The 15629-nt window shown below is 35.1% G+C and overlaps 1 protein-coding gene across 1 annotated transcript in view; it reads right to left on the reverse strand.

Annotated features, from left to right (window-relative positions):
- Positions 1-3823: 3823 nt before the first annotated feature.
- Positions 3824-15629, reverse strand: part of SCEL (sciellin) — a 113533-nt gene continuing 101727 nt past the window's right edge. Inside the window, exons 27-31 of the mRNA XM_008572528.1 lie at positions 12776-12847; positions 10543-10617; positions 7057-7165; positions 4980-5082; positions 3824-3924 (exon numbers count right to left, since the gene is read on the reverse strand). Of these exons, the coding sequence (XP_008570750.1) occupies positions 3824-3924; positions 4980-5082; positions 7057-7165; positions 10543-10617; positions 12776-12847 (460 nt within the window). The remainder of the gene's footprint in view (positions 3925-4979; positions 5083-7056; positions 7166-10542; positions 10618-12775; positions 12848-15629) is intronic.

Genomic DNA, 15629 nt, shown 5'->3' on the forward strand with positions numbered 1-15629 from the left:
CAAGTTCTCAAAAAATTTTCCAAGTATTGAATAACAGAATGAATGAATGAATGAATGAATGATGGTAGATTATAAACCATGCCTTTTTTTTCTATGGATCCTAGAATAATTGGGCATTTAAATGTGTTAATGAGAAGAATAAAGAGAATGCAGGGACAATGAAGTTAAAACATCCTTCCCAGAGGACATTTATAAGACAATGATGACCTCAGTTTCCTCTCTTACAGTGAAAAAATTGAAATCACTACCCAACTCATGCATTTGAATATTTTAGAAATATATATCAGAAGCCACACTTCTCAAATGGCAAAACAAAATCTAGTAAATAAGGATGGTGCTCAACTTTTGTGATAAAGTCAACTTGCAATTGACTTTAAAGTACATACAAAACATTCAACAACCCTTAGGCACCTACAAAAGAAATCATCTAAGAATAGGGTGAGCAGCAGGAATAGATCCATAGGTCCTTGTGATGTTGGAGCTGGTAGGTACATTAGAGAGCCAGTATTCTAAACCCCACATTTTGAACAGGAGGGAATGGGCCCAGGAGGGAAAGTGCCCTGCCCAAGTTAATACAGACATTTATGGATGCCTCTGGGAACTGTTGAGTACTATAGAATAGGTGGAATTCTAAAAGCAATTTATGTTCACTGCATCAAAATAACCAGCAAATTCAGTAGTACAAAGAAAAAAATCAATACCAGTGTTAGTTTGCCATGGTATAGACAAAACAGTCACTTGTTTTGGTAGAGCCCTGAATCAAGCTGAGCAGTAAAATGTTCCAAACGCTCCCGATTTCCTATCATAGTAAACAAGTCAGAGAGTGCATGACAGTGATAGCTGGACATCACTACCAAATAGTTCACTGATTGCAATCAAACAAGTAAGGATGTACAAATTTCTTCTTGAATAAATTCTTCTCTCTTGGCCTTATTAAAAGAGAGAATGAACTATTATAACAAAGTATTTCTGAGATTATTACATGTCTTTTCTTTTGCTTTCTTAGAAGGCTATTGTCATGATGGAGTTATTAATTCTGTTTTGGAGACATCTTTTAATTAGTAATAGAATTCAGGACCCAGCATTCCTAGATTTAGACAGTTGTGTCCAGAAAAAGCATGCCAATCATAATATAATTAATTGGCTACAAAAAAAAATGAAATCTTCCAAATTGTTTTGGGAATCTGTCATTCCTATACTGAGAATAAACCCCAGACACAATGAAGTGGTCTTAATGAATCAGAAGCCCTGCTCTCTCCCTCTACTCTATATTTATTCCATTTTTACAACAGTTTTTGGTTTGATTTAATACATTGTTGTAGAAGAAAGGGCCCATTAAACAGCTATAGAAAAGTGAGAAATGTGTTCCTTTTAGGTTTTTATACTTTTAAAATGATATTCAGATGATTTTTAATTACTACAAAAGCATTGAGATGTTAATACACTTTATATAAAAGGGAGGGATACCATTCCATCCATCCTTTTCTGCAGTGAATTTCAACTCTAAGAAAATTATTTCTTTTGATCCACTCTGATAGCATATAATAAAAGAACAATAAAACATATGGCTCAATTACCACCACTTTGCATCAAGCATGAATTAATGAATATCAAATTATTATTAATTGTTTTTTCTGGCTCTCTCTCCATAGAACAATGATTATACGTTGCTATATTTTGATAAGCATTTTGTATTTAACACTTTATGGACCAGTCTCAAAGAGGAACAGATGTGTACAATTATTATACAGGAGAATAATTCTTTGAATTTATCAACACTTGAAAAATACACGATCATCCTTTAATCTCCCTAGTTTATGTCAGCTTTTTGAAACTGCCTTAAAACTTTCTTAGAATTCCATCCCCACCTCAATGTTCCATACACCTCCCTTCAAGGAACAGTTGCTGTGTGTTCATTAAATAGTTTAGAAGTTCAAGTTTTCAACGTTAGTAATAATACTGATTCTTCCCATGATTATAGAATTTTCATTTCCTTCAGAAAAATCTCTTTTAGGGCCGGCCCGGTGGCGCACTGCCACAGTGTGCCGCTTGAGAGCGTGGCGGCGCGATCCCGCCGAGGGTTCGGATCCCACATACAGACCGGTTCCTGCTCCCTGGCTGAGCAAAGTGTGGGCGCAACACTGAGGGTTGCGATCCGTTGCCAGACACGAAAAAAGACAAAAAGGAAAAAAAAGAAAAAGAAAAATCTCTTTTAGGGCCGGCCCGGTGGCGCACTGCCACAGTGTGCCGCTTGAGAGCGTGGCGGCGCGATCCCGCCGAGGGTTCGGATCCCACATACAGACCGGTTCCTGCTCCCTGGCTGAGCAAAGTGTGGGCGCAACACTGAGGGTTGCGATCCGTTGCCAGACACGAAAAAAGACAAAAAGGAAAAAAAAGAAAAAGAAAAATCTCTTTTAGAATAAAAGCTATGCAAAATCAATGTTAATGAATGATATTTATAGACACTCCACAAAAAGACTCTGTGTAACCAATGGCTCATTTTATTTTTATAAGCCTTCTGTGAATATAAAGTGCTATGTAATATGAATACATTGAAAAAGCTAAAGAACATGTCTATTGTAATCCATAACCATTACTTCTCATAGATTATTCGTATACCCAGATTTTTGAAATGCATGCAAAGAAAATTTGACAAATTATAATATGTAAACTATACATGTCATATTATTTTACCTATTACCAACAAATGTGTTTCTTTCTGGTTTTAAAACACAGTCTCTAAAAACTATGTCTGTGATAAACAGAAGGATGGCATTAAGGTTAAATTGTTTATACATCTTTTCTAGTTCAATATGCTTAACAAATACATGTACAGATATGTTTCTAAAGAGCAAACTAAAACTTGCTTTAGAGTCAGCAAATTTGGGGAGTTAAAAGGTACCTTAGAAATCATTTTGTCCAGGGTACCTCATGTTACAGATAATGGCACAGAGATCTGGAAAGTTTAACTGATTTTCTGAGGTCCATACAATTTTTATGTTAACATCTTTTTACCAAACTTTATAAAAAATTTTATCAGTATTTCTTTCGCAGATGAAGGAAGTATATTTGCTTCTTAGAATTTGTCAGGATGTCAGTAATGTCTGTCAATCCAAAGTCTTTGGGAAATAAAGGTGACAAAATAATAAACTTGGTATTAATGGAAACCATGAGGCACAGACAAAATACGGAGCAGAGCTGGACCTGGCCAAGGCTGACAATGCTCACTGTCATCAGAAGTGTCATTCTTTTGACATCGGTAACTAAAACCACTTGAATTTTTTATCACTAAATCTAGCCAGATACCAGATGGTTCTTTTCATGTGTATGACCTTACCGAAGGCAATTATATTATTTATGCAATAGCAGAATTGTTAACTTTATGAGAGTCGGTCTTCAGTGTAAAAGCTTTTCTAGGTTACATATTCTTAAAATAAAACTGTTAATTCCTTAATGAATGCTTTTCCTCTTGATTTTCATGTGCCAGAATTATTGAATCCACTTTGCTGAAAGATTTAAAGAAAATAACAGTTAGATATACACTTCAGTACATAGCTAAATTCAACCCATAGCTAAAATTAAAAAACAATCATTCATCCAGGGGGTAGTGGTGGATTGAGCATTCCACTTTTCCTTCTACTCCTGAATTCATCACTGTGGCTTTTAATCATGCCATATATATAAAGTACCAGATGCCTGGCGCACATGTTTATGAGATGCCTGAGAGCTATATCTTGACAACTATCATGTACTATAAAAAATGCAAGCCTACACAGGCAGGGAAGGACACACAAAACTTCTGAGTCTTTTGTTAACCACACCCTTAAGCCGCATCATAGACTTCTAGGAGACTGGAAGTTTTAGAGCTACCAACATGCACATCAAGACCCATGATATAAAATTGGATCATGATAAGACTGCTAACTTAGAAAGAAAAGTGAATATGAAAACAGTCTGGAAGACGCAGAAAATAGAAGGCAAAGTATGAATATCATTAGGTTTGTTCTTGTTATTGATTCTGCAGCCTGATGGAACGTGGGTTTCTGAATATTCTTCAGAGCATTTTCTAGATGTAGCCTCCTAGTACCTCATGAATATCTCACATTTGTCATTAAATTTCATACTTTGGATCCCTATAGGAATCCCAAATGTTCCTCTTTCATTCACTACACAAACATCAGGGAAAAAATGCCTTTCATGTAGTGCTGTTGACCAGCCCCTCAATATCATTTTGTTTATTCTATCTACTTACTACTCAATATAAAAACAAAATGTGGATACTGGCTTTTTAAAAACCAATCAAGTTTCACAGGACTTTTATTTTGCTAATATATCGTGCACTTTGCACATCTTTTAAATCAGCTTATAAGCCTTTCATGCTTAATTCGTAGAAAATGTTAATACAGGTCCTTAATGTTTACTTCTCACATTATTTATGTTAATTAAGAGTCCAAATTATAATAACATTGGTCATTAAATTGCTAAAAAAAATACTTAGATGCTATATTTAATATAGAATTATATAGCATTAACTCTAAATTTTCCATTAAAAGTAACATTAAAAGGCATTTAATGTTATAACCAAATTAGGTAAAAAAAAAATATGTTGAAGTGCAAGTGTAAAAGGTCATTCACAAAAATGGACTTCAGTTTAAACAATTATTTGAGCAGAGAAGATCTATTTTTGTTTGGAAAACAAACTATCACTTTTGGATAGAAATGGAGAATTTTCTAAAATAAATGACCTCTTTGCTTAGTTGTATCTTTGTCTGGTTTGATATCAGAAGACAGTATAAATGTTGGGTGATTTTATACCATTAAACAAAATACTACCATAGTGTAACTATCTGCAGCTGAATTCTTAGTTAAATATAATTCATAAGATATTTTTACTTTATTGGAATACATCATTTTCAATAATACTAAATGCTCAGTCATGTCAGCAAAAGTTATTGTTTCTTACAGAGAGTAACACTTACCCATAACTTTAGAGTAGCAAGGTTCACAATGTATTGTCTGTTTATAAATCCAAATACTATCACCTGCTTGTAGATTTTCCAAAGGCCGTTTGCATATTTCACACTAAAGAAGAAATAAACAATATATAAAGTTTACATTATAGATGAAGTCTAGATTCTTAGAGGAACAGGGATAGAAAAGCCCTTTCAATTCACTCAAGACTATCCTCCATAGCAACAATAAGATAGAGCCTCAAGAGAAACTACAGGGAAATTGAGAGCGGACTTGCCTATAATACGTGTGCTGAACTTTTAAAATAAATTGGTACATCATCTCTCTACCATGGAGGTACATTTCAGGGCATATCTACCACTAAAGTTTTTTACTTAACTTACAATGGAGTAGATACAAGTTTCCAAAAATTGGGTATGCCAAGATCAAGGTCACCACTCAATATCTCAAACAAAAACACAAAGCTGCATTTATTGTTTGCTTACGTAAGGGAGAGCTATGCTGTCCAGGCATAACTTCACTGAGCGAAACAAGCGCTGATCTTAGAGGTTTAGGGGGAAAGTTTGTTACAGAGGCAGGAAGGCAAGCATTAGACCTGTCCACTGCTGATTGGCCGACTTCCAAGCATGAGGCTGTTTCTGATTGGTTGGTTGGCTTTCAGAAGGAAGTTTACTGAAGTAAATTGTCATTGATCAATTGGACATGTTTAAGCCAGGTCGGGTGGTTCTTTATTACCATGGCTATAGAACAATGTCTTTTTCTAGGAGCATGAGGATGTTTTTATTCTGTTAGTCATATTTTATTGAAATTACATTGAAAATGGAAATAAATCATCTAAAGTACAATAAGTGAAAATTATTTCTATTTACCAAAAGTGATAATCAGGAAGAGAATTTTCTTGTTTTAGAAAATTTTCTTCATAGTAATTTTAAATAAAGAGCTGTAGACTAGCTTTTGTTTAACTGAATATATTTCATAATGAAAAGAATGTAACTTCATAGTCTCATAAATAATTATGCAATCTTCAGATTATATTTTTATATAGAATTCTACATATTATGTCCTACAATTGGATTTCTTTTTTCTCAAAATGAGGCACCATATTTCTAATTGGTATATGTCACTGTAAGAGAAGCAATCAAGTAACAAAGTACTGCATCTATTTGACAGGATTAGATTATTTGCATCAACCATAGAATATCAGCACTAGAAAGGATCCATAGATTTAGGCAAATGGTTCTCAAACTGCCTGCACATTAGATCTATCTAAGGAGCTTCCAAAACTATCCATGCCCAGCAATCATCTCTGAGATGTCTGATATAATTGGGGCTGGTCCCAAGCATTCTTTATTTTCCTAATCTCCCCAGATGCTTATTATGTATAAGGTTTAGAACCACTAGTCTAGTTGACTATCTCATTTTATAGGTAAGGAAAATGAGGCTAAGGTAAGTTAGGTGGCTTTCCAAAGTCACACAGACACAGTTACTGGAAGAGACGGAACTAGAACTCATGTCTTCAGATTCTTAGTTTAGTGCTCATGCAAGAATGAAAAAAAAAAAAATAGCCTATAAAAGCACAAACTGTGAAGCATTCTACTAGTGAAAGCTTTATTATTATTTATTAAACCACAAGTAATTACAATTAATCATGCTCTCAAAAGTAAACTGAGTTTCAACTATCATTAAACCCATCAGTCCTAATTTGATGAAGCTAGCTTTCTTCTCAACAATCTATTTTCCTTTTTTGCTTTATTATATATTTTATGTAATGCATGATTTATTAAAATGTTGCAAAAACTTTTATTAAGAGAACAAGTGTTTATCTTTTTCACAGATTTAAATCTCTAGGGTAGGAGTGAATAAATGTATCAGTAATCAATTCTAAGCCTAAAGCCAAGATGGTAATTACAAACCTTTGAGGTTTGGCGCAGAACTCTGAGAAATATTTAAGTACTGCATTATTAATGTGGATGATAGTGTTTCTAAAAACTTTACCTTCATCCCATGCATTTCATTAAATAAGTATTTTTATTCCATTCATCATGTAATTTCATATTTAGTTAAGTGAAATAAACACACTCTTACCTTAAAGCAAGTGGAATGGCAGCAAATTTGTAATTCATCTAAAATCATTTTAGTTTCTACACCCAAGGGTTTTCGGCAGTAAGTGCACATGTCTCTTTCAATGACAGACCTATAGGGACATAAGCAATTAAAAATAAATTTGCCACCATACAAAAGACAGATGTATTCCCTATAAAGGCATGTGAAAATGATATATTAATTTTGATAATACTTTAGGGAATTACGCAAAAATCAAGGAAAGTTTGAGGTTTACTTGTTCTAGTAATAGAATTGATTCTTCTAGTTACCTCAAAATGATGTCAAAGAATTAACATGATAGAAATTCTCAAGTTATTAATTCATCAGTAGTCAAAGTGCATCTGAGCAGGACAAAGATGTTAAGAATTAAGTCATAAGTACCGCTTGAAGCTAGAACAGGGTTTTTAATTATTAATTTACATATATAATTTTATATAATATGTGGAAAAATTATGCTGAAGATTGATACACAGTTTTAACTCTCAAAACATTTAATAGGGCCAAAATAAAAATCAATTCAAGAGTGTGTCAATAAACCCCCAAATGATGAATCTACAGTGCTCAGGACTCTAGGGTCTAGAGTCACCAAAATATTCCTCTTGGTGTCACTCAGGATACAGGGATACCTGTCATGACAAAATTTATACTCTCCAGAAAGATATAACCCCACCAAATTTGATGGGGAAAAAAATTTTATTATTTATTTTAGAAAAATAACGTTCAACAAAAGTGAACTATAGATGTGATCAGCAGAGTCCAAAATACCTTGGGTCACACCAAAGCCTTCCTTTTGGAAGATCTTAGGATCTTATATAGGACCTTGCACAGTTTAATTTTGGAGCTTTAACATGCAGGCTGAAATTTCCAGAGTAGAATACATAATGAGGTGGTGAAATAAAAACAGCCAATACTTATCTAGTGCTTAATATACAAATGTATTTTTCCATGCACTTTACTTACATAAATTCATTTATTCTTAACAACATGCCTGAGAAGCTAGTACTATTATAATCATCATTTTATAGAAAAGGAAACTAAGGCACAAAAGGGTAAATAACTTGCTGCTGTCACGACGCCAGTGAGTGGCAGAGCCAGGGTTTAAATGGAGGCAGCGTGGTCCCAGCGTCCTTGGCTAGCCCATGGGATCTATTGGGTTCACTGTGTTGAGATGAGCTCGTTATGCCCAGGGACCACTATCTTATCATCAAGGCCAGCAGTAGAAGCAGAAAGAAGGGAAAATAGGAGGGAGAAGAGGGTGGGAGAAGAAACAGATTGGAGTAGGTAAATCTGGCCTGGTTTCATACTTTCGGTCATTCTAGTAACCTCCCCCTAGCTCTTATGTACATAAACAAGTATTTATTTCTTTCAGTTCACTCTATGGCTACTCGTTTATAGATACCTGGCAAACATTTTCCTGTGGGTTATCCATATATACATACACATGTACGCACACACTTAAACATCCGATTTAAGAGTGTAAGCTCTTCAAGAGGAGAAAATAGGTGCTCTATGACATTCCACAGGCATGAGCTATAGGAGCTGGGAATCCAGAGCAGTGGATCATCTCCTCTGATGAGAAGCTTTTCCCACTGCGGAAGCTAGATGTGTGATCTGATGACGGTAGGATACCATAGGTAGGTGGAAAGAGTCAGGACAGCAAAGCTAGGATGGCAACTAACCCCTGGGGTGAAGTCAGGAAAGGCTTAGTCAGAAAAAAATGCCAGATGGGTTAATGTGTGAAGACGAAGGAGCTCTCCAGATGGGCTCAGCATGGTGCGGGGAGGGGTGGGGGAGGGGTGGGGGCATCATGGAGAAGTTCCAAGCAGAAGGAACAAGCTGTGCAAAGGAGCTGTTCAATGAGGGTGTGTGAAGTGATTGACATCAATCAGTATCCAGTAGGAGCAGGGTCTGGAGGACCACAGAGAATGTGCAGAGGAAGTTGGTCTTTATCCTGTAAAGTGAGAAATCAGTTCACACAACAATCAACAGCAAAAGTTGCTCAACTCACTGGCCTTTGGAGAATTGACTTTTGCACTGATGACTAAGAAACATTTCAAAGCCACTCTAGAAACAGGACTGAAATTCTTCATATTAACAACAATACTTGTATGAAGAATGTTTTCCCTCCTCAAGTTAACAATAAAAATATAAGGGTGGGGTAGGCAGGGGAAGAAATGGTAGAATAATGGGTACAAAACCGTGCTATCTACCCCTAAGTGAATCGTTGTGCAGTACATGCATGTATTGAAACAACACACTGCACCCCACAAATATGTCCAAGTAAATGTTTAAAAAAAAAAACAAGCCCAGGGAAAGCCTGATGTTGGCGTTGTCCTCATTAAGATTGTACAGTTAGTCAAAGACCTTTCCAAAGCTTTATTACTTTATGAAAAACTTAGCTTTGTTTTGTTTGTTTCTTTGTTTTTGGTTATCTAGACAGTTTTTATAGTTCTAATGCTTATATTAGATGACTTTACTCCTCAGAGGGGTGTAACTTAAAGGCAGGACATTTAGCAGAGTATTGCTAATGGACAACATCTTGCAAAAGTGTCAGAAAAGGGATATAATTTTGATGCCAGGTCCATTCATATTTCCCTTAGCAAAGAGGACATGGGTTGATGTTTTCAGAAAATGTTGACTGAGTCATTGTAAGGTGCCAAGCACTGAATTAGAATCTTAAGCTACACATAAAAGTCAGATATGTCCTTACCCTCAATGAATCATATTTCCAGCTCCTGCTATAGATAAACACCATCAGTGGAATATGTCAGACATTTGCATTATGGCTAGTTTCCAGTGGTTAGGTTAAAATGCTAATTATTTATTTTTATTTACTCTACTGGAAATCTGCAGGCCACACTCTCATGAATGCTACCTAGGTGCCCCACTTAAAATTAAATGGTAAAGAGGATCATGAACAGCAAAAGCCTTGAATGAGGCCAGTTCATCAGCACTAAATCAATATTGATCATCACCGCACTCCTGGGAGCTGAGCTTGGGTCCAGAGTGGGTCATAGCAGCACATCCATGCAGCCGTGTCAGGCGAGACAGCTTCAAAAAACCACAAGGAGGGAAGGCTGAGGGCACAGTCTGGTGATGCAATGAAGCTAGATGCTAATAACATGGCAGTAATGGGGACTCCTGGGAATCACCAGCAGCAGAGGGACTGTCCTGGGACCCAGCTGTAAGTCACAGAAAGGTCTTTTGGAATAATGTGCATTAAAATCAGAGAGCTGCGATAGCCAGGAAGCCAAGAAGCAAATTCCTGGATGCAGAGGTTCCTGTTAGTGAGCTGTACTTTGTTCTGCTCATGAATATCTATAACAATTAGCATCAAGAGAGCCATCTCCGAGTACAAAGGACAAAGGATGACCAAGAATATATATGTGTACATATACGTATATATATATGTATGCCTGTGTATACATACATATATACTTTAACGTATGGAAATACAGACATACTCACCTATCTGAAGTTGAATAAACAGTCTGTATATATTTTCCAGAGATATTCTCCTGATATCCATCCTTTGGTGATTTACTAAAAGCAAACATATATGGACGTGTGAGAATCAGGCTGCTTTCCCTAGTATTGATGTCCATACCTGTACACAGGTAAGGAAACACACTCACATCCCTCACGCAGCTTTATTATATTTGTGTGTGTGTAATGTTACAAGCCAGGATGACGCACTGACACCTTTAATATTTTAATCTGTAGAAGTATTGACACACATGCCACCTCCAAGTTGTCATATCTACCAAAGTAAATAGAGAGTAAAGAGTATAGGAACAAGTGTTTGCAGGCAAAGAAATGACCATTTTTCATGAAATTTATACTTGCACCTTACTTATTTACCTAAAAAAAAATAGCTGTAAGATTCTTTGGCCTCACCCCACAGTCCGTGTAGTCTAACATAGATAAAGGAAATACACAAAGCACAAGCAGGGCTTGTGAGCCATACACACACCTGCCACTCACAGGCATTTCTAACAAGTTCCCAGATGTTGCTGATGATGCTGGCCCAGAGACCACACGTTGAGAATTACTGTGCTGTATGTGTACATGATACACATACGCATATATACACTAAAGTATATTCAAAAATAAGCTATAGTCATCATAGTTAAATAACTCAAGTAAAGTATGTTTTAGTCTTGGCCCTTCCATGAATCAATTTAATATTTTTCTGGTCAATTATTCAATAAATCAAAAACTCTAAAGTATAGTGTTGGGCCAGCCCGTGGCTCACTCGGGAGAGTGAGGTGCTGATAACACCAAGGCCACGGGTTCAGATCCTATATAGGGATGGCTGGTTAGCTCACTTGCTGAGCGTGGTGCTAACAACACCAAGGCAAGGGTTGAGATCCCCTTACCAGTCATCTTTAAAAAAAAAAAAAAAAGAAAAAGAAAGAAAAAAAAAGTATAGTGTATAATAGAATATTCCTAATTCTAAAAAAATCACCATTTCTTAAAAAATCAGTATTATAGTTGCTTGGCATTTTGTTCCCATAAGACATAATTTTAAAAAGCAAAATATATTGTTGTAATATTCCATAAGGGTAACAATGTTTGAGAGAGATTATTACATAAATATAGAATAAATGACTATGCTATTTTTAATTCCATTTGCCAATATATGGTGTCTTGCCTTCACTGTGACATTACTTTGAAACTACTTACCTATTTACCAATTTCTTTCAAATTTAGTAACTACTTGCTATTTTAAAATTTATCCTGAAATATTTTATCTTTTAGTTTGATCCTTCACTGTGACATTACTTTGAAACTACTTACCTATTTACCAATTTCTTTCAAATTTAGTATCTACTTGCTATTTTAAAATTTATCCTGAAATATTTTATCTTTTAGTTTGATTAAAAGACAGCAGAAATCACTGACCTGAACACACTATAGAGTAAGAACTGGATTAAGGAGAAAAATCAATCCTGAGGTTGCATTTTATAAGGTAAACTATGCTTGGGTTTGAGAAATCTATTTTTGGAGTCTTGCTCACCTCCTAACATGTATTGAATTTCTTGGAGACCTCTTCTCACAGAAGACCTCCCTTGATACTCTGCTCTTAGGTCTCTTTGATTAAATCATGTCATGTATATCCGCAGTTGTTTTCCCCACCATTCCATTATCCCTCAATTAGGCCAACTCTTGTTTTTATATTCCTTGAGAACCAAATCAGTTGTGAATCCCCGACCTTAGTTGATATTTTCCTCAATATCCATCACTCCAAGCAGCAGGTTTCATGGGACATCAAGTCCCTGTAATTTGGGCCAGAGTACATCTGCTCAAAGTTATACCCTTTATTTCAGATTGGAGGTAGACAACAGTAGACAGAACCATTTCTAGGTAGGATAGGACTCTAAATTAGTATAGGAATATTTGTGTAACTTTATAAAGCTTATTATAACCATAGTCATATACATTTATGTGAGAACTTTCAAATGGTAATCTTATTATGCAGTGTTATATTACAATATTATTTAGTCCATCCAATGACTATGATTATTTACCAACTACTTACTATTGGAAATATAAATAATAATAGACATAGAACTTGATATACTCTTAGATGGTCTTCGACTTGAAAAACACATACCCTAAAATAATAGCATCTCTTGTTAAACATAGATCATTTCAAAATTATAAATATAGCAAAATATTTAAAATAAATTTCCAATACCTATTCTCCACATATGTCCTTGTGTACACAACAGTATCCTTTGATCCTGAATGCCTGGTTCCAACATTGGAGCTGCAATACAGACCACAAACACACTCACATCCCTTTAAACTTCATGTTTATAGTTTTTTTGCTATGATAATAAAAACAAGGCTATTAACCAATTCAATGCAAAGAGTAATGCTTGCATATTTCTTCTAAACTATAATTGTTGGAATATAAATATTAAAGTGGTATTAATCTACTTCTGCAAAATTTCTTTATGCCTCCCATTTTAACTTCCACTGTCTTGGCCTACTTCCAGAGTGTTATGATTGGTCAGTCAAGAAATCTGTTGTAGAGCATGAAGATTATTTTGAATATTTGTGCAATATGTTTTAGTGCATTTCCCTGATGTTCCATTCATATTTCCAAACCATAACTTTCCCCATAAATCTCAAACAAGAAATAAGCCTTAATTAAATATCATGACAACATCTGATTTAATGAAACCTTTAGATTTGCCTAAAAATGTCAATACCAATGTCACAGTCATGCTTTTTTATTGTAGACTTTTTCAGGAAAATATCACATTTTACACTTCCTTGTCCAGATGTCACCACAATGACTGAGTTACTAACTCAACACTTTTGTATAAGACTGTTTACATATAACCCCAGATAAAGAAATTTCTGCATTTCGAAGGAAGGGTCAGGTTGGGTATAGGATTTGTTTTCAAAGAAATGGAGAACAGATTCGTCATTTGTTTTGTAATTGACCACAGTACCTGAGACTATTCCTGGCTTCATAAGAATAGGCAGTGGTGCTCCTGGACTGGTTGTGTAGACCACTGGTGAATCCATTAATGTGGCCATCTAGCCTGAGAAAGCAAACACAAGTGTTTAGCATTAAAATCAAAGCCACTTAAAAGTTTTTTGTTTTATTAAAATTCTGCTCAATTAACATTATTTTGCATACAGTAAACCTCTTTATGTTTCCCTTATTTCTGCACAGATACACAAATAGAACACATGTACTATTTTACTCCTTCCACAGAAACCACTGTCTTTTACCTTTAAAAATAACCTGCAGACCCGTGCCACATTATCTAACACTAGGATAGAATACCTTTTAATCAATATCACAAATCATCTGAAATTGGTTCCCATAATATTTTCACACCAGTAGTGTCATTTTAGGAAGCTTCCCATGTACAATATATTTGTGAGTTTATCAATTTAATGAAAATGATTCAGGGGTTGCTTTGAGAAATTCCAGTTTTCATTTTGCTATTCATGAAAGGCAATACTTTGAAGATTGCAGAATTCTGACCTAGATTTCTGTTAAACTAAAAATGTCACTGTGTTTAACAAAGTATAGGCATATTTGCTTTTCCCTATGCAACAGAAGGAGTTCCTAAAGCAATAATAGTGAACATGTTAGCTCCTTTTCCTCCATATTAGTAAACTTTGACATAGGAGAGACGTGAAAACCTAAAGGAGAGTTTGGATCTTAATCAAGCCTTCCCATTTTCAAACAGGCTGTTCCTTCCATTTTAAGATGGCTCTTAAAGAAAAGGAAAACATTTGTTCACATCATTACATCTGGCACACAGAAAATCATGTTTTGGTTTTAAGGGATCCGTTTCAAGAAAAACAGCCAAGTTAAAAATGGTACTAAGTAATGAGAAGGTGGAATTAATACTATTAGAAGATTTTCTAATATGATTATTAGAATATGTCATTTCAGGAATAATAAACCTAGCAAGGAATTGTCTGAAAATATTCAAGTCATACAATATACAATATCAAACCCAACTTTAACAAATAGCTTCAAAAACAAAGGTTATCAGTGAGTTTAATATTAGAATATGTCATTTCAGGAATAATAAACCTAGCAAGGAATTGTCTGAAAATATTCAAGACATACAATATACAATATCAAACCCAACTTTAACAAATAGCTTCAAAAACAAAGGTTATCAGTGAGTTTAAAATGTGTTTGCATTGTCTTCAGCAATGTAAAATCAACTATTGTCAGCTGACAAAACCTGCAAACAGGAGAGGGAAATAATTTGTAGATGTTATGGACTGAATTGTGTCCCCCCCCAAAAAAAAATTTGCGTGTTGAAGGCCTAACCCCCAATGTGATTATATTTGGAGACAGGCTTATAGGGGGGAATAAAGGTTCAGTGGAGTGATAAGGGTGGGGTCTTAATTTGATAGGACTTGTATCCTTATAAGAGGAAGAAGAGATACCAGAGATCTCTTTCTTTCCATGCACAGAGAAAATGCCATGTGAGGACATAGCAAGAAGGTGGCCATCTGCAAGTCAGGAAGAGAGCCCTCACCAGAAGCCAATTCTGACAGCACCTTGATCTTGGACTTGCAGCCTCCAGAACTGTGAGAAAATTAACTTCTGTTGTTTAAGCCTCTCAGTCTGTAGTTTTCTGCTATGTCAGCCCAAGTAGATTGATACAAGTACCATTTCCTAGCTGTGTTTATAGTGAGATTATTAATGACAATGCTTTCATGAAAGATTGAATTTTTCTAATTGTGAATAAAAACCAAATACTAATTTGGAATGTATAACAACAAACTCTTCAATGGATTTTGCTCCTCAAGTAGGTTTTGAGGATGATAGATTTATAAAAAAATAAACCTTTTATTTTGGAGTAATTTTAAATGTACAGAGAAATTACAAAGGTAATGTAAGGAGTCCCTGTATGCCCTTCATCCCACTTCCCCTAAGGCTAATACCTTGACATCATCAGGATACATTTGTAAAAACTAATGAATTAACATTTTTAACATACTATTAACTAAACTACAGACTTTATTCATAGTTCACTAGTTTTCTCCATTGGTGTCTTTTC

This window comes from Galeopterus variegatus, unplaced genomic scaffold (genome assembly GCF_000696425.1).
Source record: "Galeopterus variegatus unplaced genomic scaffold, G_variegatus-3.0.2 Scaffold802, whole genome shotgun sequence".
Classification (NCBI taxonomy): Eukaryota; Metazoa; Chordata; class Mammalia; order Dermoptera; family Cynocephalidae; genus Galeopterus; species Galeopterus variegatus.